Below are 26,191 nucleotides of genomic sequence, written 5' to 3'. Positions count from 1 at the left end.
TTGCCCTTTAATCTGAAATTGCTGTAAAAACTCCACAGGTCAGGTCGTATGTATTGAGAGAGAAATTGAATTAACATCTCGAGTCTAGTGACCCCTCTTCAGAAATGAAAGGACTTGTGAAGTGGTGGTTTAGTAGCTGCTGACAGAGAGAGGGGAGGAGGAGTGAGTGGAACAGACAGTGAGGGTGCCCAGGGCAAAAGACAAAGGCAGTGGTAAAGGAGTGAAAGAGATGTAAAATAGGTGCAAATGTTAGATTGGAAAGGAGAAAATATGTTATCTCTACCAACAGCAAAGCTAATTAGAGACAAATGAGAGCCAGCTATGGGAGGGTCAGAGTGTGGAAAATGGAGGAGAGGGTTCCTCCTGATTGTGAAACTCAATACTGAATCTTAGAGGCTATAAAATATTTCAGAGCAGAAGCTCTGTACTCCATTCTCCTTATATCCTCCACCTTCCTCAGGTTGTCTTTACTCTCAGCAGAGTGAACACAGTTTTGTTTTTGCAATCTAACATTTACACCAATTTCACATCTCTTTGTTTTTTGCAGCATCGCCATCTGTTCCACTGGCTCCTCCTCCCCGTCTGTTAGCAACAACAAAACTACCACTTTTCAACTTCTCAGGGTCGCTGACTCAAAACATTAACTCTGTTTCTCTCTCCACAGATGTTGACAGCTCTGCTGAGTTTCTCCAATGTCATGTAAAAATGTGAGAGGCACATCTGGGGATAATCCTCCCCTGTCCCTCCCTAAGAATTTGAGAGTTAGAATTCGAGACCTTTCCTGCATCAGGGAAGAAGCATTCACCATGTGAGGCTGTCATTGTTCACACTATTTCCCTGACTATTCCCATTTCTGCCAATCTCTCCACATTCTCTCTCAGGTCTCTGGACCTGTACACCAGCTTGTCATATATACAGACACTGAAAGGTCTCTTCCATATCTGAGTTTCTCATCTTTAAGGAGCCTGTCTTTAATGATTCAAGGTGAATAACCTTTAACTCCCCCTCGTTTATCTCCAGCTGCCAGAGCTTTATCCCTGACTTAATCTGTCCGTTTGTAATTCACTATTTCCAACTACACAGTTAGTGTTGTCTCTTCAGTTACTGTCTGTTTGGTGACAGGGCAAGCAAACAAATTGAGATGGAAGATCAGTCATGAACAGTCTTGAGGGACCGAATGGTCTCATCCTATGTGCTTGTATATAAATCTTTATCCTCTCATCTATGTGCAACTCAGCTCAGACTGTGGCAGCTGAGGGCTCAGTACTAATCCCTGGTGAGTAACATTCATCATGCCCACAGTTAGCTCCCAATACCATCTCTTGCCTTCCAGCCAGTTTCTAACAAGGCTGTCTGTAGCCCTCTGTGCTTTCACTTTTCCTCATTACACTGTTTGAACATTGCTATCAACAGCATCTGGCAACACATTCTAATGCACTGTGCTAGTGAGGTCATCAGAATTCTGCTAAATTCATCAGAAATGACTGACCCTTCACAAATCCACCCTGGCACACTGCAGCAACTTGCAAGGTCAGTCACCCTGACCCTAATGACATCCTCACAGCCAAAGGCAAACAGACACTGAAGTATTTACCAGATTTCTGTCTTATTTCTGGAGTGAGGTTAACAATTTTACCAAATACAATTCCGAACCAAGATTCAAAATAATGAGACAAATGCATTGGATTTTCTCCATTTGTTTTCTCTGATACGTTTGGGTGGAAACCATCAAATCCTGGGGACGGTTCTCCTTAAGTCTCATTACTTTCTCCATTCCTATTCTGCACTTATTTTTAATCCACTCAGTTCCTTCCATCGATTCCTTTTTATGTTCCTTTGAATCGCTGAAATTTTATCCTTTCCTCCTTTGTGGAGACAGATATTGTCATTAAAGTTTCGCGTTTTTTGAACTACAGCTGCGTCTGTTCTTAATGGGGCCACATTTCCCTGCTTTCTGTATTGGTTTTTATTCTTTTATGGGATGTGGGCATCACTGGCAAAGTCGTATTTATTGCCTAGCCCTAATTACCTTTAAGCTAAGTGCCCTTTTCAGAGTTAGTGGGCAGTTACTAGCCCCTTACAGAGGGTAGTTAAGAGTCATCACATCAGTGTGGGTCTGGAGTCACATGTAGGCCTGACCAGGAAAGGATGGCAGATTTCCTTCCATTAGTGAACCAGGTGAGTTTTTACAACAGTTAATAATAAATTCCTGGTCGGTGTCACTGAAATTTGGCATTAATTACAGATTTTCTAAAACTGAATTTTCAAATTCTACCAGTAGCCAAAGTGGAATTTGAACTTGTGACCCCAGAACATTAAAAGCAAAATACAGAGGATGCTGAAACCTGAGACAAGAATGGAAACTCAGCAGGTCTAGCAGCATCTATAGAGACAGAGAGAGAAAGAGAGAGAGAAAGAAAGAGATAGAGAGAGAGAGAGAGCAAGAGCGAGAGTGTTAACATTTCAAGTGCAGTAACCCTCCTTCAGAACTCCCCAGACGACCAGTCTGTGCCTCACAATCACTAGTTCATTGACATTAAGACAACACAACCCTCTGCCCTTTGTTCTCTCAAATATTTATAAAAGCTTTTGCTGTTATTTTTGCAAATGTTTCCCCACATGGGGACAATCTAGAACAAGATTAGATTCCCTACAATATGGAAACAGGCCCTTTGGCCCAACAAGGCCACACCAACCCTCTGAAGAGCAGCCCACCCAGACCCATTCCCCTACATTTATCTCTGACAAATGCACCTAACACTATGGGCAATTCATCTGAATGAATCTTCTTCATCTGACCTGAACATCTTTGGAAACCCACACACAGGGAGAATGTGCAAACTCCACACAGACAGTTGCTTCGAGGCTGGAATCGAAACTGGGACCCTGGTGCTGTGAGGCAGCAGTGCTAATCACTGAGCCACCATACCTATCTAACTAGAGGTGATAGTTTTGGGATAATGAACAGCAGATTTAAAACAGAGTTGAGGTGGAATTACTCCTGTCAAAGGGTTGTGAACCTGTGGAATTCGCTTCCCCCAGAGTGCGATATATACTGGGACATTGAGTAAATATGAGGAGATAGACAGGTTTTTAATTAGTGAATGGTTGAAAGGTTTCAGGGAGCAGACAGGAAAAGGGATTTCAGGCTGAGATTACTCAGCCATGATGCTTTGAATGGCAGGACAGGTTCAAGGGGCTGAATGGCTCCTCCTGTTCCTAGTTCTGATGCTCTCTGGCAACTTGTTTTTTTTTCTGATTTTGCACCATATTCATCTCTTGGCTGTAAACACAAGGATAGGGACTCAAGAGAGAAACACAGGGCTAGTGCCAAGGGCAGAGCTCAGCCCTCTGCACCCTCCAACATTCTGCCCACTCTGCCTCATTCTCACCCCTGAAGCCCTCTCTGCTGCCTCCAGTCTTCCCTCCCTATCTCCCTAGCAGTAGGTTGAGAACGAGTCCTCAGTTGGCAAGGAGCAGTGTGAAAGTGGTTATACCCCGGGTAGGAGAGACAGAGATATTTTTACCATCTGCACAGTATGACTGTAAATCAGCTTTGCCGCAGTGATGCTGTTTATTCTGTCCATGAGCCGTTGTTTATGAATGAAAAAGCGCTGGAGTCTGACCGTGAGACAGCGACAGTGAGACACACAGGATTTGTAGTGTTCGTTCAGCTTCTTCACCACTGCAGAGATACAAAGATCCACTTTCTTATTTCAATTTTAGGTTCAAGTCACGTTCTATTCTGGAATCATTATTACTGAGATAATATACCCTCCAAGCCACTCACCATCCTGACTTGGAAATATATAGCCATTCCTTTACTGTCACTGGGTCAAAATTCTGGAACTCCCCCACTAAGGGACATTGTGGGTCTTCCTACTGCATATGGACAGCAGTGGTTCAAAAGTGCACTTTCATAGTTCCTTGAAAGTGGAGTCGCAGGTAGACAGGATAATGAAGAAGGCGTTTGGTATGCTTTCCTTTATTGGTCAGAGTATTGAGTACAGGAGTTGGGAGGTCATGTTGCGGCTGTACAGGACATTGTTGAAATATTGCGTGCAATTCTGGTCTCCTTCCTATTGGAAATATGTCATGAAACTTGAAAGGGTTCAGAAAAGATTTACAAGGATATTGCCAGGTTGCAGGATTTGAGCTATAGGGAGAGGCTGAACAGGATGGAGCTGTTTTCCTTGGAGCGTCAGAGGCTGAGGGGTGACCTTATAGAAGTTTCCAAAATTATGAGGGGCATGGATAGGGTAAATAGACAAAGTCTTTTTCCTGGGGTCGGGGAGTCCAGAACTAGAGGGCATAGGTTTAGGGTGAGAGGGGAAAGATATAAAAGAGACCTAAGGGGCAACGTTTTCACGCAGAGGGTGGTACGTGTGTGGAATGAGCTGCCAGACGATGTGGTGGAGGCTGGTACAATTGCAACATACCTGGTCAGCATGGGCGAGTTGGACCGAAGGGTCTCTTTCCGTGCTGTAAGTCTCTGTGACTCTCAAAAGAATACAGAGATTCCACCACCAGAGCTTATTTAGTATCTGAGGTACAGTGCTGCACTGCAGAATTGGAACATGATTGAAACTTAGGTTCATGACAGGGATATTAGTAACTTGTCACATTGCACAGTACACGGTGCAGCATCGCTGACTCCACCCTGGCCTCACGTTCAGACCAGGCACAGTGTTGAGCCACTTCAGGACTAGGCTGGAGAAGGTCTGGCAGCTCCCAGGACAGGACAGACCTTTACAGGGCTGACAGCTCGGCTTCAAACCAATGGCCATTTCTTACAAGAAAAAGTGAATCAACTGAGTGAGAAGGGAGAGTGGGATTAATTACCTTTCAAAGAACCAGCAAAGGCATGATGGGGGAATGGCCATCGTCTTTGTGCTCTCATTCTGGTACTCTCTAAGTCCTGGCCAGACTTGCTGAGATGACTTGGTTAGATTTAATGCTGACTAAATGGTTTCTGTAACCTTTCCCAAACCAACTTTCTCCAAAACACACAGAGTGTATCCAGGGCGTTGTTGTCATGGAGTGTTCCATTCGAGCTGGTCCTTTCACTGCTTGTGACCAGTTTGGTACGTGGGCCAGGGGATTACCCACAGTGGGCAGAGCCAGCTTACCTTGTTTGACAGTTGATGATGGACACAGCTTGCCAGCCTTGATCTGATTCTTGCTCATGTGTAAAGCTGATGCCAGGAGTTCCGTCACCTTCATATAGAGAACCAGCTGCTCCGCATAGCTGCAATCATCAGAAACAAACAGGAACAGGGCAGTCAGCAAGAGATACTGCGTGTGCGTGTGTGTGAAAGAGAGCGCGAGACAGAGAATGTGCACATGTGAGAGAGAGGGAGAGAGTGTGTGTTTATTTGACAGAGAGAGCGTATGCACGTGTCAGAGAGAGAGGGAGATAGTGTGCGTACATGTGAGGGTGAGAGTGTGTGCGTGAGAGAGAGAGAGCCAGAGTGTGAGTGTGAGTGTGAGAGAGAGAGTGTGTGTGTGCGTGCGAGAGAGAGAAGGGTGCATATGTGAATGAGTGAGAGAGAGAGAAAGAGAGAGAAAAAGAGAGAATGTGCGCGTGAGAGAGAGGGAGAGAGTGTGTGTAGCATGTGTGTGTAAGAGGGAGAGTATGCACGCGTGTGTGCGTGTGAGGGAGTATGTGTGTGTGAGAAAGAGAGAATGTGTATGTGGGAGTGAGAATGTGAGTGTATTTGTGTGCATGGGAGAGAGAAAGGGGGAGGGGGAGGGGGAGAGAGAGAGAGAGAGAGAGAGAGGGCTGAAGATGTGCATCAGTCCAACGACACGTGAGTGCATCACTGCAAGTTCTTATTCTTGAAAGTAATTTCTGCTGATGTCTTGGAGTCAGATGTTTCTGATTCAATGTCAAAGATTCAATTTCTGTAAGGCCTTTAATGCAGAGAAACATCAGTTGGTTCTCAGCAGGAGTATAATCAGAAAACGTCTAACTCTGAGTAGGGAAGGTGCATGAAAGATTGCTCTAGCAGGTCGGTTCAAGGAGAGTCTCAATGAAAGATAGTGAGGAAGAGAGATTTAAGGAAGGAGTTCCAGAGTTTAGGGCCCAGACAGCTGAAGGCACAGATACCACTGACACAGCGACAGGAATCAGGGATCTCCAGTTAGGGAGGGATGTAGGGGCTGGAGGGGGGTTACAGAGATAGGGAGGGATGTAGGGGCTGGAGGGGGTTACAGTCATAGGGAGGGGGTATAGGGGCTGGAGGAGGTGACAGAGATAGGGAGGGGTGTAGGGGCTGGAGGGGGTTACAGTCATAGGAAGGGGGTGTAGGGGCTGGAGGGGGTTACAGAGATAGGGAGGGGGTGTAGGGGCTGGAGGGGGTTACAGAGATAGGGAGGGATGTAGGGGCTGGAGGGGGTTATAGAGATAGGGAGGGATGTAGGGGCTGGAGGGGGTTATAGAGATAGGGAGGGATGTAGGGGCTGGAGGGGGTTACAGTCATATGGAGGGATATAGGGGATGGAGGGGGTTACAGTCATAGGGAGGGATATAGGGGCTGGAGGGGGTTACAGAGATAGGGACGGAGTGTAGGGGCTGGAGGAGGTGACAGAGATAGGGAGGGGGTGCAGGGGCTGGAGGAGGTTACAGAGATAGGGAGGGGTATGGGGCTGGAGGAGGTGACAGACATAGGGAGAGGTGTAAGGGCTGGAGGGGGTTACAGCGATAGGGAGGGGGTGTATGGGCTGGAGGAGGTGACAGTGATAGGGAGGGATGTAGGGGCTGGAGGAGGTGACAGTGATAGGGAGGGATGTAGGGGCTGGAGATGGTGACAGAGCGATTTGGGAATGAAGGAATGGAGGGGTTTGAAAGACAGTAGTGTGTGATGTACTGGGTCATCCTGAATGACATTGAGCGGATACTGTAGATGCCGGAACCTCCTGCCCCCTGTGTTTGAGACTCACCTCCACTCCTTACTCAGCAGACTAATCTGATCGGCGACCACACTCTCCTGGAGCTGGCTGGCCGAGCTGACTGAGCTGCACACCATCTCAAAGGGGTTACCCTTAGCCGAGGCTATCTCCATTACACAGCGAACAAAGACCAGGGTGAATCGCAGGTTCTTCAGTATCTCGGTGTGTTCCTGCTGTGGATGACACAGACTCTTGATATAAACCCTGGAACTGACAGACACTAAACCCAACAACCAGCTACAGGGAAATCAAACAAGCAACTGCGGACTCTGGGGGTCGGAAACACATTACAACAGAAATCGCAGGAGAAACTCAGCAGGTCAGGCAACTTCTGTGGAGGGAAAGCAGAGTTAATGTTTTGAGTGTAGTGACTGGCCACACTAGCTGTGTAGTCTTCATTATTAAAAACCTGTTATTTGCAAAAGACAAGTCAATGCTTAAAGTTATGAGTCTGCTGTATTTGATTTAATTGAGATTAGCACAGCATGGAAACAGACCCTTCAGTCCATCCCGCCCATGCTGACCAGATAGCCCAATCCAATCTAGTCCCACCTGCCAGCACTCGGCCCACATCCCTCCAAACCCTTCCTATTCATATACCCATCCAAATGCCTTTTAAATGTTGTAACTGTACCAGCCTCCACCACTTCCTCTGGCAGCTCATTCCATACACGTACCACCCTCTGCGTGAAAAGGTTGCCCCTTAGGTCTCTTTTATATCTTTCCCCTCTCACCCTAAACCTATGCCCTCTAGTTCTGGACTCCCCCACCCCAGGGAAGAGACTTTGTCTATTTATCCTATCCATGCCCCTCATGATTTTATAAACCTCTATAAGGTATAAGAAATAAAACGGTTTGTCGCTATCACAGCTCCCAATCTCCCCAGCATTCCCACATGGAGAGCATCATTGAGGTTTTCCCGGGGATGGGATGTGGGAGTTAGATTTGGTAATTCCCCTAATTACCACGGAACTGAATGTCTTGTTCTGCCATTCCAGAGGCTTCATTTAAAAGACAACAATATTGCTGTGGGTCTGGAGCCACATGGAAGCCAGACCCAGGTAAGGCTGGCACATTTCCTTCCCTGATTGCCATTGGTGACCCAACTGCATTTTTAAAACACAGTCACCATGAGGCAAAATTATCCCAATATTGTTGAAGTTAAAGTTCACTGTGTGTCATCGTGGGATTTAAAGTCTGATCCCCTGAACACCTGCAGGCCAGTGATATTACCACGACCACCTTCAGGACAGATGCCATGCTAACTGGTCAGGAGTACATCTCAGTTCAGTTGGATAATACTTGCTTGTTTCTGAGTCAAAGGTAGTGGAGTACATCCCACCCCAGACACGTTAGCTAATAAGTGGGGCAGGCAGTGCCGAGGGAGTGCTGCACTGCTGGGACACGCTGACCTTCAGATCATCCCTACTTTCAAGGTGAATGGAACAGATCTCAGAGCCCTGTTGAAATGAAAAGCAGGGCATTCTTACTGATAACTTGGGCCTTTATTTTTATCCCTGCCCCAAAGTACATAAGATGCATAGGAATCTAATTGCAGTTTATGGGGTTTTACTGTGCGCAAATCATGTTCTTGTTCTTCATTCATTCAACGTGGGTCTCACTGGCTGGGCCCAGCATTTATTACCATCCCTAGTTACCCTTTGAGAAGGTGCTGGTGAGCTGCTTTCTTGAACCCCTGCAGTCCATGTGCTGTAGGTAGACCCACAATGCTCTTAGGGAGAGAATTCCAGGATTTTGACCCAGTGACAGTGAAGGAACAGTGATACATTTTCATGTCAGGATGGGGAGTAGCTCAGAGGGGAACTTGCAGGGGGTGGTGTTCCCATGTATCTGCTGCCCCTTGTCCTGCCCGATGGAAGTGGTTGTGGGTTTGGAAGGTGCTGTCTGAGGATCTTTAGTGAACTTCTGCAGTGTATCTTGTAGATGGTACACACTGCTCCTACTGACCGTGCAGGGAGTGGATGTTTACAGATGTGGGGCCAATCATGCGACTGCTTTGTCCTGGATGGTGTCAAGTTTCTTGAATGTTTCTGGAGCTGCACCCATCCGGATAAGTTAGACTCCTGACTTGTGCCTTGCGGACAGGCTGTGTGGAGTCAAGAGATGACTGACTTGCTGCAGGGTTCCGAGCCTCTGAACTTTTTTTGTAGCCACTGTGTTTATATGGCTAGTCCAACTCAGCTGTTGGTCAATGGTAACCCCTGGATGTTGACAATGGCAATTTCGCATTAGGAAGGCCATTGGATGTCTGGGAGCCATGGTTACTTTCTCTCTGTTTTGAGTTGGTCCTGGCCTGCCACTTGTGTGGTGCGAAACCTACCTTGCCACTTTCATACACTGCAATAGTGGCTGCAATGCAGAGAAAGACTATTATTGGCTGCAAAGTGGCATCCTGAGGTTGCGAAAGGCACCATTGGAATGCAAGTCTTTCCTTTTCCAAAAAACACCTTGAAATAAAACATCCCTCTGTTCGGGTGACAGGGATCATTATTCTGCAGCTTCATGATCTTAGGGAATGTTGTTTCTGATCACGCTCCCTGCTCCTGACTCAAGAGTCATGGAGGTAACTGCGAGACCAGCCTGCACATCTGCAGCTGAGGCAGCTTTACCTACAGCAGCATGGAAACATTCAGAAAGGCTTTGTCAGCTCTATCTCAGGATCTCCCCTACAGCAACAGCTCAGTATCACACCCACAGCAACAGCACAGTATCTCCCCCACAGCAACAGCTCAGTATCTCCCCCACAGCAACAGCACAGTATCTCCCCCACAGCAACAGCACAGTATCTCCCCCACAGCAACAGCTCAGTATCTCCCCTACAGCAACAGCTCAATATCACACCCACAGCAACAGCTCAGTATCTCCCCGACAGCAACAGCTCAGTATCTCCCCCACAGCAACAGCTCAGTATCTCCCCTACAGCAACAGCTCAATATCACACCCACAGCAACAGCTCAGTATCTCCCCTACAGCAACAGCTCAGTATCTCTCCCACAGCAACAGCTCAGTATCTCCCCCACAGCAACAGCTCAGTATCTCCCCCACAGCAACAGCTCAGTATCCCCCCACAGCAACATCTCAGTATCTCCCCTACAGCAACAGCTCAATATCACACCCATAGCAACATCTCAGTATCTCCCCCACAGCAACAGCTCAGTATCTCCCCCACAACAACAGCTCAGTATCCCCCCACAGCAACATCTCAGTATCTCCCCCACAGCAACAGCTCAGTATCCCCCCACAGCAACAGCTCAGTATCCCCCCACAGCAACAGCTCAGTATCTCCCCTACAGCAACAGCTCAATATCACACCCACAGCAACAGCTCAGTATCTCCCCCACAGCAACATCTCAGTATCTCTCCTACAGCAACAGCTCAGGATCTCTCCCACAGCAACAGCTCAGTATCTCCCCTACAGCAACAGCTCAGTATCTACCCCACAGAAACAGATCAGTATCATCCCCACAGTAACAGCTCAGTATCTACCCCACAGCAACAGCTCAGTATCTCCCCTACAGCAACAGCACAGTACCTCCCCCACAGCAACATCTCAGTATCTAACCTACAGCAACAGCACAGTATCTCTCCTACAGCAACAGCTCAGTATCTCTCCTACAGCAACAGCTCAGTATCTCCCCTACAGTAACAGCTCAGTATCTACCCCACAGAAACAGATCAGTATCATTCCCACAGTAACAGCTCAGTATCTACCCCACAGCAACAGCTCAGTATCTCCCCTACAGCAACAGCACAGTATCTCCCCCACAGCAACATCTCAGTATCTACCCTACAGCAACAGCACAGTATCTCTCCTACAGCAACAGCTCAGGATCTCCCCAACAGCAACAGCTCAGTATCTCCCCCACAGCAACAGCTCAGTATCTCCCCTACAGCAACAGCTCAGTATCTACCCCACAGCAACAGCTCAGTATCTCCCCTACAGCAACAGCTCAGTATCTCCCCTACAGCAACAGCTCAGTATCTCCCCCACAGCAACAGCTCAGTATCTCCCCCACAGCAACAGCTCAGTATTTCCCCTACAGCAACAGCTCAGTATCTCCCCCACAGCAACAGCTCAGGATCTCCCCCACAGCAACAGCTCAGTATCACATCCACAACAACAGCTCAGAATCTCCCCGACATCAACAGCACAGTATCTCCCCTACAGCAACAGCACAATATCTCCCACACAGCAACAGCTCAGTATCAACCCTACATCAACAGCACAGTATCAGCCCCACAGCAACAGCTCAGTATCTCCCCTACAGTAACATCTCAGTATCATCTCTACATCAACAGCTCAGTATCTCCCGTACAGCAACAGCTCAATATCTTCCCCACAGCAATAGCTCAGTATCTCCCCTACAGTAAAGAGCTCAGTATCACCCCCATAACAACAGCTCAGTATCACCCCTAAAGTAACATCTCAGTATCACCCCTACAGCAACAGCACAGTATCACACATACAGAAACATTTCAGTATCACCCCTACAGCAACAGCTCAGTATCTCCCCCACAGCAACATCTCAGTATCTCCCCTACAGCAACAGCACAGTATCACACATACAGAAACATTTCAGTATCACCCCTACAGCAACAGCTCAGTATCTCACCCACAGCAACATCTCAGTATCTCCCCTACAGCAACAGCTCAGTATCTCCCCCACAGCAACATTTCAGTATCTCCCCTACAGCAACAGCTCAATATCACACCCACAGCAATAGCTCAGTATCTCCCCTACAGCAACAGCTCAGTATCTCCCCTACAGCAACAGCTCAGTATCTCCCCCACAGCAACAGCTCAGTATCTCCCCTACAGCAACAGCTCAGTATCTCCCCGACATCAACAGCGCAGTATCTCCCACACAGCAACAGCTCAGTATCACACCCACAGCAACAGCTCAGTATCAACCCTACATCAACAGCACAGTATCAGCCCCACAGCAACAGCTCAGTATCTCCCCTACAGTAACATCTCAGTATCATCCCTACATCAACAGCTCAGTATCTCCCCTACAGAAACAGCTCAATATCTTCCCCACAGCAATAGCTCAGTATCACCCCCACAACAGCTCAGTATCTCCCCTACAGTAAAGAGCTCAGTATCACCCCCGTAGCAACAGCTCAGTATCACCCCTAAAGTAACATCTCAGTATCACCCCTACAGCAACAGTACAGTATCACACACACAGAAACATTTCAGTATCACCCCTACAGCAACAGCTCAGTATCTCCCCTACAGCAACAGCTCAGTATCTCCCCAAACAGCAACATCTCAGTATCTCCCCCACAGCAATAGCTCAGTATTTCCCCCACAGCAACAGCTCAGAATCACCCCTACAGTAACATCTCAGTATCTCCCCTACAGCAACAGCTCAGTATCTCCCCTACAGCAACAGCACAGTATCGCCCCCACAGCAATAGATCTGTATCATCCCTAGATCAACAGCTCAGTATCTCCCCTACAGCAACAGCGCAGTATCACCCCGACATCAATAGCTTAGTATCAGCCCCACAGCAACAGCTCAGTATCTCCCCCACAGTAACATCTCAGTATCTCCCCAAGAGCAACAGCTCAGTATCTCCCCTACAGCAACAGCTCAGTATCTCCCCTACAGCAACAGCTCAGTATCTACCCAACAGCAACAGCTCAGTATCATCCCCACAGCAACAGCTCAGTATCTCCCCAAACAGCAACAGCTCAGTATCATCCCCACAGCAACAGCTCAGTATCTCCCCAAACAGCAACAGCTCAGTATCTCCCCCACAGTAACATCTCAGTATCTCCCCAAGAGCAACAGCTCAGTATCTCCCCTACAGCAACAGCTCAGTATCTCCCCTACAGCAACAGCTCAGTATCTACCCAACAGCAACAGCTCAGTATCATCCCCACAGCAACAGCTCAGTATCTCCCCTACAGCAACAGCTCAGTATCAACCCCACAGCAACAGCTCAGTATTACCCCCATAGCAACAGTTCAGTATCACCCCTACAATAGCTCAGTATCATCCCCACAGCAACAGCTCAGTATCACCCCCACAGCAACAGCTCAGTATCACCCCTACAGTAAACAGCTCAGTATCTCCCTACAGCAACAGCTCAGTATCACCCCTACAGTAAACAGCACAGTATCTCCCCCACAGCAACAGCTCAGTATCACCCCTCCAACAGCTCAGTATCACCCCTACAGTAAACAGCTCAGTATCACCCCCACAGCAAGCAGCACAGTATCTCCCCCACAGCAAGCAGCACAGTATCATCCCCACAGCAACAGCTCAGTATCACCCCCATAGCAACAGCTCAGTATCTCCCCTACTGTAAACAGCTCGGTATCACCCCCACAACAACAGCACAGTATCACCCCTACAGTAAACAGCTCAGTATCACCCCCACAACAACAACTCAGTATCACCCCTACAGTAAACAGCTCAGTATCACCCCCACAACAACAGCTCAGTATCACCCCTACCTTAAACAGCACAGTATCACCCCTACAGCAAGCAGCACAGTATCTCCCCCACAGCAACAGCTCAGCATCTCCCCCACAGCAAGCAGCACAGTATCATCCCCACAGCAACAGCTTAGTATCACCCCCATAGCAACAGCTCAGCATCTCCCCCACAGCAACAGCTCAGCATCACCCCCATAGCAACAGCTCAGTATCACCCCTACAGTAAACAGCTCAGTATATCCCCCACAGCAAGCAGCTGTCTCGAAGCAAACCAGGTGGATAAACAACACAGTACAATCAGCAACTTGGCAGTTCGCCTCCATCTGAATTGTACAAAGGAGGCAGGGTCCCTGTCACTGAGGGAATGTCAGCAAAACCACCACCCACTGGTCACACAGCACACCCCACCCCACCCCACAACCCAGGCAGCTGCTGAAACACATCATCAATTAGACAGAGCTGACCTTATAGAGGCTTATAAAAACATGAGGCGTATGGATCGAGTAAATAGACAACGTATTTCCCGGGGGTTTGGGGGTCCAGAACGAGACGGCATAGGTTTAAGGTGAGAGGGGAAAGATTTAAAAAGAACCTAAGGGCCAACATTTTCACACACGGCGTACAGGTTTTTGTTCAGCACTCATCAGGACCAACACAAGAATGCCAGACTTCAAAGTGAACAACAACTTAATCCTGCACGAGAAAAGAGGGGCCAACTGGTTGGAAAATCAACTCTGATTGTTGAAGGAGTTGCCATGGAGCATGCACCAGGGAACTATTGGCTCCATCCCTCCATGCCTTGGTTTAATGGTAAATTGTAATTGTAAAGCCAGGACAAGTTGCTTTTGTGTGCAGAGGAGTCTTTCTAGCTTCCAACGTAAATTATCACACTGAGCCTAACTGTGATCCATTTTCCTTTTTCTTATACTTGCTTGGGATGTGGGGTCATTAGTGAGAATGGCATTTACTCTGCATGTCCCCAATGGGCAGTTAAGAGATGATCACATTGGTGTAGGGACTGAGAGTCATGCACAGGCCACACTAAGCACGGGACACGAGGTTTCCTTGCCTCGGGTCATTACTGAGCTGGCTGGGTTTTACAGGCAGTTTCAATGCGCTCGTGTATTTTTTGTAGTATTTACACCAACCCGACAGATTCACAGTCATTTTGGCCAAGAGCAGCCCTTTGATTTTATTTTTAAGAACCATGAATTCAAATTTTTTATTTTTCGAGAAGTACTTGAACTTTTGTTTTCCGGGTTCCTAGTTTGGTGACACAACGAAAGAGAAAAGTTTGGCTGTGTTGTCACCTTGCCATGACATTGGAAACGCTACAGCCAATGAGTGCACAGCAAGATCCCGCAAACGGTAAGGAGGTAAATGATCAGAAAATCTGTTTTGGCTGCTGGCTGAAGGTGAGACATGGGCCTGAAAAAATTCAGCAGGAGTCGACCACAGCCGGAGTTGGGAATCACAGACTGCTCCGGGAAATTTGCGATGACCTACAGAGTTTCCTCACAATTCTCCATTTCTGGGATAGGTATCTCCTCTGGGCAGACTGAGCTGGCACAATGACCTAGACATCACCACCCCCTCCCCCCACAGCGAGACATAAGTAGCATCAGACTAACGTCAGCACCTTCAATGACACCAACGCCTGAGCACACCATTAGATGGCTTGAAGAGATTTTCTGCGGGGTTCAAAGATGAACAGTCACTATTTCACTGACGACCTGGGGAGTTCTCCACTGTCTTTTGGACTGCACATGCTGAAAGCTAGAGTCAGTGGATGTGAAGGCGGAAGAGCACAGGAGGTCAGACAGCATCCGAGAAGCAGGAAAGTCAACGTTTCACGCTGTTTCCAGCTTCATATCTATTGCGCTCTCCTCTGTTTTCTGGTCAATATTTATCCCTTAATGGACATAATTGAAATCAGATTATCTGCTGATTTATTAGATTGCTCTAAGTGGGATCATGCTGTGTACAAATGGGTTGCTGCATTTCCTTTGTCACTCTTCAAGAAACAGCCTTGGTCAGGCTGTGAAAGGATTTAGGATGTGCTTAGGTCGTGAAAGGTGCCATACAGATACACACACACATTCCCAGTCTGACTCAAGATTGGGATACAGACAGACTCTAACCTTGCACCTAGTGAGATGTCACCTTTTTTTATACTGATAAAACATTAAGTTATCTCAGGAATGGGACTTGAAAGAAGTTTTGGGTTTTGCACATGAATCAATCCAAAACCCTGCATCCCCATGCTAAGTGATTAAAGACTTAATGGCAATCTAGGTTTGTCTAGTAGATTGCATCAATTGTATGGTACTTTGATCTTTTACTATAAATTCTGTGCCCTACTGTCCTGCCCGACGAGCTACACGATAAAGGAGCAGCGCTCTGAAAGCTAGTGCTTCCAAATAAACCTGTAGGACTATAACTTGGTGTTGTGTGATTTTTAACTTTGTTAAAATAAAACCAAAGGTCTAGGGAGGGTTGAGGTGGGGGTGAACTGCAAACATGGAGCTCTGGTAGCTAAAGGCACAGTTCCCAGAGTGATTCACAGTGGAGCAGTCGAGAGGACAACGTGAGAGGAATACAGGGAGAGGATTGTGGGGCCAGAGCAGGTTCCTGAAATAGGGAGGGATGATGGGAACTGAACTCCTGCCTGACCAGGAGGCCACTGTGAGTCATAATGAGAGAATGGAAGCCCGAGTGAGACAAGGCATGGAGAATACGGATGGAGGAAGAGGAGAGTTTCCAGAACTTGCCAGAATGATTCAAGCACTTATCACTGGACAAAAAAAATTAATGGGATGAAAAAGCATGCAAAATATCAAATCTATCCTTAAAAGAGAAAATGCTGGAGAAACTCAACAGCATCTATAAAGAGGGAAACAGAATTAATGTTCTGAGGTTAATATGACTCTCAGCTTCTGAACAGAGGCTGCCAGGCCCGATGATCATTTCTGTCATTATTTCAGACTTCCAGTGTGCAGAGTCTTTTGATGTGTTTTGTTACTGAGGTGTCATCTGTAATTCACCTTTAACCTCAAGATGAGTAGGTAACAGTGGTGTAATCGTGAGTATAGCTGCTTTCCAAGTAGCTGAGCCAAGTTCAATTCCTGGCTGTCTCCCTGCCTGAAGGTGTAAGGGCTGGTCGGCTGGACAGCTGCTCTGTGATATAAAGCACTCACCAACAGCATGGGTTCAAAACCCACACCAAGTGAAGTTATTGTGAAGGACTCTCCTTCTCAACCTCTACTCTCACCTGAGGAGTGATGATCCTCGAGGTTAAACTGGGACTATGGCAGCTTTAGAATAGAATAGAGTTCCTACAGTGTGGAAATAGGCCCTTCGGCCCAACAAGTCCACACCGCATTTCCAGAGACCTCCCACCCAGACCAATCGCCTACTGCTCGACGTTTACTCCAGACTAATACACCTAACCTACACATCCCTTACACTATGGGCAGGTTTAGCATGGCCAATTCACCTAACCTGCACGTAGAGTCATAGAGATATACAGGTTCGGTCCAACTTGTCCATGCTGACCAGATACCCTAATAAAATCTAGTCCCATTTCCAGCACTTGGCCCATATCCCTCTATACTCTTCCTATTCATATTCCCATCCTGATGCTTGTTAAATGCTGTAATTGTATCAGCCTCCACCACTTCCTCTGGCAGTTCATTCCACACATGTACCAGCCTCTGTGTGAAAACGTTGCCCCCTAGGTCTCTTTTATATCTTTCCCCTCTCACCCTGAACCTATGCCCTCTAGTTCTGGACTCACCCACCCCAGGGAAAAGACTTTGTCTACTTATCCTATCCATGCCCCTCATAATTTTGTAAACATCTAAAAAGCCACCCCTCAGCCTCTGATGCTCCAGGGAAAACAGCCCCAGCCTGTTCAGCCTCTCCCTATAGCTCAAATCCTCCAACCCTGGCAACATCCTTGGAAATCTTTTCTGAACCCTTTCAAGTTTCACAATATCTTTCTGATAGGAAGGAGACCAGAATTGTACGCAATATTCCAACAGTGGCCTAACCAATGTCCTGTACAGCCGCAACATGACCTCCCAACTCCTGTACTCAATACTCTGACCAATAAAGGAAAGCATACCAACACCTTCTTCACTATCCTATCTACCTGCGACTCCACTTTCAAGGAGCTATGAACCTGCACTCCAAGGTCTCTTTGTTCAGCAACACTCCCTAGGGCCTTACCATTAAGTGTATAAGTCCTGCTAAGATTTGCTTTTCCAAAATGCAGTACCTCACATTCATCTAAATTAAACTCCATCTGCCACTCCTCAGCCCAATAGTACATCTGATCAAGATCCTATTGTAATCTGAGGTAACCCTCTTTGCTGTCCACTACACCTCCAATTTTGGTGTCATTTGCAAACTTACTAACTATACCTATTATGTTCACATCCAAATAAATGACGAAAAGTAACGGACCCAGCACCAATCCGATTGCGGGAGGAGACCGCAGCAAACCTGCTTAGATACAGGGAGAACATGTAAACTCCACACAGAGAGTCACCCAAGGTGGGAACTGAACCCAGGTCCCTAGCGCTGTGAGGCTAACCACTGAGCCACCATGCCACCCTCTACCTAGAGGTTTAAAGTAACCCTTTCCCTGAAAATTCTATCTGTTGGCACATGCCGTTTTATACAAAAATCTTTAAACTTTAAGCACCTCCATCAGAGTTTCTTCCGGTAGTTCTGGTGCTTCGAAGGTCACCATTGTCTCCATGTTTGTGGTGATGGTGTCAGGGTATGTGTACCGAAGACTTGGGGGTCCCTCATACGCTGTCGGAGGGGACTCTGCGCTGGTCCCTGCTGGTGAACACTGGAACACTGGACTGCTGCTGGAGCCCACTGAGCTCATCGAACTGGAGCAGCCAACTGTGACAGGACGAGAAACAGGCAGAGACACAGGTGAAGCATTTCAAAGCCAAGCTGCGCAGCTGCAGACAAAGGGGAGGATGGTGGGGATGGTGGGGAAGTCTCTGAGCTGGTCCTCCAGAGGCTCAGGCTGACATTCTGAGGATGTGAGCTCGAATCCCACCACAAGCAGCTGGTGAGATTGCAATTTAATTCAAAAAGATCTGGAATGGAAAACTGTTCTCAGCATTAACCATGAAAACAATTGCCAATTCTTGCAAAAACCCATCTAGTCACCCTTCGGGGAAACAATAATATCTGAACAAACTGCAGATGCTGTAAAACAGAAACAAAGATATAAACTTCTGAAAAAGCTCAGCAGGTCTGGCAGCATCCGTGCAGAGAAATCAGAGTTAATGTTTGGGGTCCAATGAACCCTCCTCAGAATTGGGGAAGGGGAGGTTGCAAGAAAGGGTCACAGTCTGAAACGTTAACTCTGATTTCTCTCCACATATGCAACCAGAGCTTTTCCAGCAATTTCTGTTTTTGTATCTGCTTTCCTCACCTGGTCTGGCCTACATGTGACTCCAGACCCACAGCGATGTGGTTGATTCTTAACTGCACCCCGTAAAATGGCTTAGAGAGCTACTCAGTTCAAGGCCATTGAAGGAGGGGTAATAAACCCTGTCTCGACAGTAACATCCCCTGAACAAAACATGAGGAGAAAGCATTTGGCCAATACTGGAGCCTGTGGCTGTGTTGGAATGTCTTCAGTACACACAGGCTCTGACCTGACTGCTGATTGGCTGATTGCAGGCTTCTGTTTGTCTAAAAACATACAGCAGACTTGTCTTAATCCAGCTGTTACCTTGCAATTAATTCACAGCTGATTTTCCAGAAAGTTGCTTGAGTTTAAAGATTTAAGAATTATTTACAAATGATTGTAAAATGATTTTCCTAGATAGATTGGAGATATGTGTAAAATGCTTTTCATTTAATACTCGCTCTCAGGATGTGGGCGTCGCTGACTGGGCCCAGCATTTATTGCCCGTCCTTAGTTGCCCCTTGAGAAGGTGGGGGTGAGCTGCCTTCTTGACCCGCTGCAGTCCATGTGCTGTGGGTAGACCCACAATGTCCCTTAGGGAGGGAATTCCAGGATTCTGACCCAGTGACACTGAAGGAACGGAGATATATTACCAAGTCAGGATGGGGAGTGGCTCGGAGGGGAACTTGCAGGGGGTGGTGATCCCATGTATCTGCTGCCCATGTCCTTCTAGATGGAAGTGGTCGTGGGTTTGGAAGGATCTTTGTTGAATTTCTGCAGTGCATCTTGTAGATGGTACACACTGCTGGTACTGAACCCGGGGGTGGAGGGAGTGGATATTTAAGTTAGTGAATGAGATGCCAATCAAGCAAATTGCTTTGATTTGAATTTAGTTGTAGTTCATTTATAACTCACAGCTGAATGCACTCCTCAAGAATGTTTCATTCTGGTTCTGGCAGTAACAAGGATATAAACGAGGAACTTCACAGCGTATTCTATTGACTTTGTGTTAAATATTAATCTGCTGAAGAATTGCACAGTTGGTTAGATATAGAAATCAAACAGGAAGGTGATGTTGCTGACATCTCTAATGCTCAAAAAGGATTCCCATTGTGGACTCCAACTGCCTTAACAAAATTGAAATGCTGGAGAAACTCAATGGGCCTGGCAACATCCATGGACAGAGAAAACAAAGTTAATGCTTCAAGCCCAGCAATCCTTTTGGAGAACAGTTCTGATCTAGGGTCACTGAACTCGAAAAGTTAACTTTTTTTCTCTCTCCAAAGGATGCTGCCAGACCTGTTGAGTTTCTCCAGCAATTTTGGTTTTTATTTCGGGTTTCCAGCAGTTCTTTGTTTTGTATTAGCTCAGAAGTGGAGTTGAGGATAAAAAGGAATGAGAGACTGAAGTGATGTTGAAATTTAAGTAGAATGCACATGAATAATGGAGGGATTCAAATGGCTAATTTGTAAAGACTAGCTGCTTAAAACCAGCTTATATTCCTTGGAGTTTTGAAAGGTGAGGTGTGATGTTATTAGACATAGATTTAGTTGTGGAAAATTGAGAGGGCTATGGGGAAAGAGCTGGCAGTGGGATAGACTGAAATCTCTTTCCAAGAGCCAATGTAGATGATGGGCTGATTGGTCTCCTTCTATGCTGTAAGATCCTAACATCTGAAGTGCGCGATAACTGGCTGATTGTAACAAAGACCTAACTAAGCATTTTTTCAGGAAGGAAGCAGCTGAACCCCTGATGGAGGGGTAGAAGACGGTGATGGGTGGAAGTAAGGAATCAGGGAATACCTGCTCCCCAGGAGTGGAGTGGATTTCAAACAGGTCACGTGAAGGAAATAAACTTAAAAGCTATGGGAGCAGAGTGGAGGAACAGGCTCATTGGATGGGTGCACAGTAACAGCCACATTTAATGGGTCAAATGCTGTTATTATTTTTATTTGTTCACGACTGGCCAGGACAGACTATCCCTAATTGCCCAGAGGGCATCTAAGAGTCGACCACATTGTTGTGGGTCTGGAGTCAATGTAGGCCAGACCAGGTAAGGACAGCAGATTCCTCAGAGGACAGATGTGAACCAGATGGGGTTTTATAGCAATCACAGCAGCTATATGGTCATCGTCAGTTTTTAATGCCAGATTTTTTTACTGAAGTCAAATTTCGACACTGGAGTGAAACCCTGGGACAGTATCCTGTGGATGTGGATTGCTAGCACAGTGACATTATCACCATTTGCCCTAAGTGATTCTGTGAGCTTCTGAATTGGGCCTTATGTGTGACTCAAGCCTCTTCCTGTTGCCAGGGCAACTGATGATGGGCTAAAAACTTAATGTTGACCACATCCTGGAAATGAGAGAAAACAATATACAAAACCTTCAGCTTTGCTCTGTGCGCTCTAAGTCTGACATTTAATGTTTATTTGGAGAAAGGATGATTCACAGCAGTTTTCTCACTTAGCGTCCAAAAACATCTCTGAGAAAGCACATCACTGTCCGGAGAGGAGAGAGGGAAGGTGACTCACCACACTGTGTCACCAATCCTCCAGGATTGCTTCAGCATTGTCAGGCATTACTGATTATTCCAGGCCAGGCAGGATTGTAGACCACGGCCACGCAAAGTCTTACGTGGGAAGGAAATTTGTGGGGCAGAATGACCTACTGTTAATTGGCACTCTGGCTTGTCATTTGGTTGCTTTGTTCATGGGGCAATATCAATGTTTTTGATAATTGCCCTCCAACTGTAGGACCATTTCAGAGGGCAGTTAAGATTCAACCACATTGCTGTGGGTCTGGAGTCACATATAGGTCTGAGCAGGTAAGGATGGCAGTTTCCTTCCCTAAAGGACATTAGTGAAGCAGAGGGGTTTGTACAACAATCAAAAATGGCTACATGGTCACATTAGGCTAACCTTTAACTCCAGATATTTATGGATTCACCATCTGCCACGGTGGGATTAGAACCCTATCCCCAGAACATTAGCCTCGGATTCTGGCTGACCACAACAACCCTGTCCCCAGTAACAGGATAAAACAATCACAGCGGCATTAGGAAATGTGTTTTCTTTATTATTTTCTTTCAAACGACCCAGTTCAGCTACCAACCCAGGAGAAGGCCATGTGCTTGCAGTGGATTGACCCTGATTAACTTGGTAAAGTGCTACATTGGACTGTCACCACCTTGTGCAGGAAGGCTGCCCAGGGAGCTCTTACAATGCCAATGTCTGGCATCCAGCAGACTTGAAGGAGGTACAGCCAGATAACCACCTACCTCAGCGAGCATGACCCAAACTCAGAGGTTCTGGGTCAGTTACAGGGACACTATCCACCATGAACACTTTATTAGTTAAAACATATATTGGAAAAGGGGGAAGTAACAGCCATTTGATTGGCAACCAAGGCTCAGCCAATGAGGTGAACAAAGAGTTTAAGTAGTTTCTGATCGGTGGGCGGAGAATGGAGACATAACGATCATGGAGTCCCATGCAATTAACAATGGGTGGAAGGTTGGTTTGTGAAACAGATGGTGTGTGGGTTCAGTTCCTGCATCAGCTGAGGCTACCATGAGAGACTCTCCTTCTCAACCTTGCTGGAGGTATGGTGACCCTCAGGTTAAACCATCACCAGAACCCCCCTCCTTCTCTCTCTCTCTCTCTCTGTAATAAGAGAGCAGCTTATGGTGATACAATGGGAGGGAGGGGGCAGTGGGAGGTCAGGCAATGAAACCTCTAGAATGAATAGGCTGAACACTGCTCCCAATGTGGGTGACTCAAAAACAACGAGTCAATGGTTGCCCAATCCCTTACTTTTTAAACAGGCTGAACAAAATAAATCAGGAGCGATCGTACCTGAAAACATTCGCGTTCTGCCCGAGTGCGGGGAGGTGTCACTGGGAGGAGAGCCCACGGTGAACACCACAGGGGCTGGACTGCTGGAGTAGGCTGCCCCTATCCCTGAAGACACGCAGCCTCTGGGAGGACCTGGAGTTGGGGAGAGAGATGGAGACAATAACTCTGTCAGAGATTCCTCAGAGCACCGACAAACAAGGGTCATCACAGGGACTCCCAGAACCACACACAGTCAACCAAACAGAGGTGAAAGGTCATTGTAGCCATTCTTTTGAAACCTTAGGCCATTCAACTGCTCACAACACATCCATCACTCCAACAGATCAACAAGAACCTGTATTTATCTAATGCTCTAGTGCTAAGGAACATAAGAGGAACATTAACAAACACAAGTTGACACTTAGTTGAAGTGCTGGAAAAGCACAGCCAGTCAGGCAGCATCTGAGGAGCAGGAGAATCGACGTTTCGGGCATAAGCTCTTCAGCCCTCACTTTGTCCTCCACCATTTGACACTGAGCTGCATAAAGACATGTTAGGGGAGGCTGATGTTTGGTGTCGGGGGTAGATTGCAAGCAGTCTCGGAAGAGTGAGAAAGAGTCAGAAAGGTCCTGGGAGGGAATTCCACAGCTCAACCCCTCAATATCTGATGGCACAGCTCTCAGTGTTTGAGCATCAGAATTTGGGATAGAACACAGGAGTAGAACTTTCAGCCCTACTCTACCAGAAGACCATAAGATATAGGAGCAGAATTAGGCCATTCAGCCCAGCGAGTCTGCTGCACCATTTGATCATGGCTGATATGTTTCTCAATCCCATTCTCCTTCCTTCTCCCTGTAACCCTTGACCACACCCCCTCCTTACTAATCATTCACCTATCTATCTCTGCCTTAAATACACTCAATGACTTGACCTCCACATCCCTCTGCGGCAATGAGTTCCACACCCTCTGGCTGAAGAAGATCCACCCCATCTCAGTTCTGAAAAGTCATCCCTTTACTTGGAGGCTGTGTCCTCAGGTCTGAATCTCTCCAACTGGAAAAATCTTCTCCACGTTCACTCTATCCAGGCCTCTCAGTATTTTGTAAGCTTCAATCAAATACCTCCTCATCCTTCTAAACTCTATCTAGTACAGACCCAGAGTCCTCAACCACTCCTCATATGACAAACCCTTCATCCCCGGGTTCATTATTGTAAACCTCCTCACAACCCCCTCCAACATGAGCACATCCTCCCTTGGATACAGAGCCCAAAATTGCTCACAATATTCCAAATGCTAGATCATAGCTGATTATCTATCTCAACAACATATTCCCACACTAGCCCCGTATCCAGCAATGTCATGACTAACGAGTCATAGTCATAATCACAGGGAGGCACAGCACGGAAGCAGACCCTTCTGTCCAACCCATCCATGCCGAACAGATATCCCAACCCAATCTAGTCCCACCTGCCAGCACCTGGCCCATATCCCTCCAAACCCTTCCTATTCATATACCCATCCAGATGCCTTTTAAATGTTGCAATTGTACCGGCCTCCACCACTTCCTCTGGCAGCTCATTCCATACACGTACCACCCTCTGCGTGAAAAAGTTGTTCCTTAGGTCTCTTTTATGTCTTTCCCCTCTCACCCTAAACCTATGCCCCAACTTCTGGACTCCCCCACCTGAGAGAAAATACTTTGTCTATTTATCCTATCCACGCCACTCATCATTTTATAAACTTCTATAAGGTCACCCCTCAACCTCCGATGCTCCAGGGAAAACAGCCCCAGCCTGTTCAGCCTCCCCCTGTAGCTCAAACCCTCCAACCCTGGCAACATCCTTGGAAATTTTTTCTGAACCCTTTCAAGTTTCACAACATCATTCCGATAGGAAGGAGACCAGAATTACACGCAATATTCCAACAGCGGCCTAACCAATGTCCTGTACAGCTGCAACATGACCTCCCAACTCCTGCATTCAATACTCTGACCGATAAAGGAAAGCATATCAAACACCTTCTTCACTATCCTGCGACTCCACTTTCAAGGAGCTATGAACCTGCACTCCAAGGTCTCTTTGTTCAGCAACACTCCCTAGGACCTTCCCATTAAGTGTATAAGTCCTGCAAAGATTTGCTTTCCCAAAATGCAGCACCTCACATTTATCTAAATTAAACTCCATCTGCCACTCCTCAGTCATTGGCCCATCTGGTCCAGATCCTGTTGTAATCTGAGGTAAACCTTCTTCGCTGTCCACTACACCTCCAATTTTGGTGTCATCTGCAAACTTACTAACTGTACCTCTTATGCTCGCATCCAAATCATTTATATAAATGACAAAAAGCATGGAACCCAGCATTGATCCTTGTGGCCCTCCACTGGTCACTGGCCTCCAGTCTGAAAAATAACCCTCCACACTACCCTCTGTCTTCTACCTTTGAGTCAGTTCTGTATCCAAATGGCTAGTTCTCCCTGTATTCCATGAGATATAAACTTGCTGACCATGTGGAACACTGTCGAATGCCTCACTGAAGTCCATATACAAATCTCTCAACCTCTCTTTTGAACCTACTCAGCCACCACATCCCTCTGGAATACAGAATTCCAAAGACTCACCATGCTCTGAGTGAAGACTTTTCTCCTCATCTCACTCTTCATCACCTGTCCTTCTGCCAAGAGCGTGCCCAGTTATAGACCCCACAGCCAAATGGACTCATAATTCCTGCATCTACTCATTCTAACCCGTTTAAAATGGCTTACGTTTCTATGAGATCATCTTCCATTTTCCTAAACTCCAGAGAACATATAAACATTGAGAAACTGTTGGAGAATTCGCGACTCCTCTGTTTCTCTGTGACAGTGTCTTATTCCCAATAAATCCAGAATAGTGAGGGAAAAAACCCACCAAGCCTGGCCAGTCTTTCAGTGTTTGTGTGATGTGCATGACTGAGTAAGTGTACTAGAGTGTGTGATTGTGTGTATATGTGTGCTTGAATGTACAACAGTGTCAATGTTTGCATATCTATGTATCTAAGTGTCTGTGTGCGTAAAATCTGTACCATGTGTATGCGTGTTCAACTGTATGCATGTCTGCATGTACGAGCATTTGAATGCATGGAAGTGTGTCTGAATATGTGTGTGTGCGTGAGAGAGAGAGAGAGAGAGAGTGAGTGAGAATGTGTGTGTGAGATAGAGTGCGTTTGTGTGAGAGTGTGTGCGTACAAGAGTGTGTGTGTGACAGTGTGTTTGAGAGAATGTGTGTTTGAGACTCTGTGTGTGTGTGTGTGTGTGTGTGAGTGTATGTGTGTGTGTGAGAGAGTGTGTGAAAGCTGTATGTATGAGAGTGTGTGTGTAAGAGAGTTTGGATGTTTGCACCTGTGTGTGTGTGTACATATGAGAGTGTGCGTGTGACAGAGTGAGTGTGTGTGTGTGTGTGTACCTGTGTGTATAAGTGTGCGTGTGACAGCGAGTGTGTGTCTGCACCTGTGTGTG

The 26,191-nt window shown here is 46.8% G+C and overlaps 1 protein-coding gene across 2 annotated transcripts in view; it reads right to left on the bottom strand.

The window, feature by feature from the left end:
- Positions 1 to 26,191, bottom strand: part of ulk1b (unc-51 like autophagy activating kinase 1) — a 102,924-nt gene that overhangs the window by 6,529 nt on the left and 70,204 nt on the right. Inside the window, exons 22-26 of one of the 2 annotated variants that reach the window (XM_072587686.1) lie at positions 22,719 to 22,850; positions 18,132 to 18,340; positions 6,943 to 7,121; positions 5,130 to 5,248; positions 3,528 to 3,685 (exon numbers count right to left, since the gene is read on the bottom strand). In XM_072587686.1, coding sequence (XP_072443787.1) covers positions 3,528 to 3,685; positions 5,130 to 5,248; positions 6,943 to 7,121; positions 18,132 to 18,340; positions 22,719 to 22,850 — 797 coding nt within the window. Of the gene's footprint in view, positions 1 to 3,527; positions 3,686 to 5,129; positions 5,249 to 6,942; positions 7,125 to 18,131; positions 18,341 to 22,718; positions 22,851 to 26,191 lie in introns of both variants that reach the window. The other variant, XM_072587685.1, reaches the window with a different exon arrangement.

Source organism: Chiloscyllium punctatum, chromosome 17 (assembly GCF_047496795.1).
Source record: "Chiloscyllium punctatum isolate Juve2018m chromosome 17, sChiPun1.3, whole genome shotgun sequence".
In the NCBI taxonomy this organism is placed as follows: Eukaryota; Metazoa; Chordata; class Chondrichthyes; order Orectolobiformes; family Hemiscylliidae; genus Chiloscyllium; species Chiloscyllium punctatum.
This window is presented reverse-complemented; position numbering and strand designations above follow the sequence as displayed.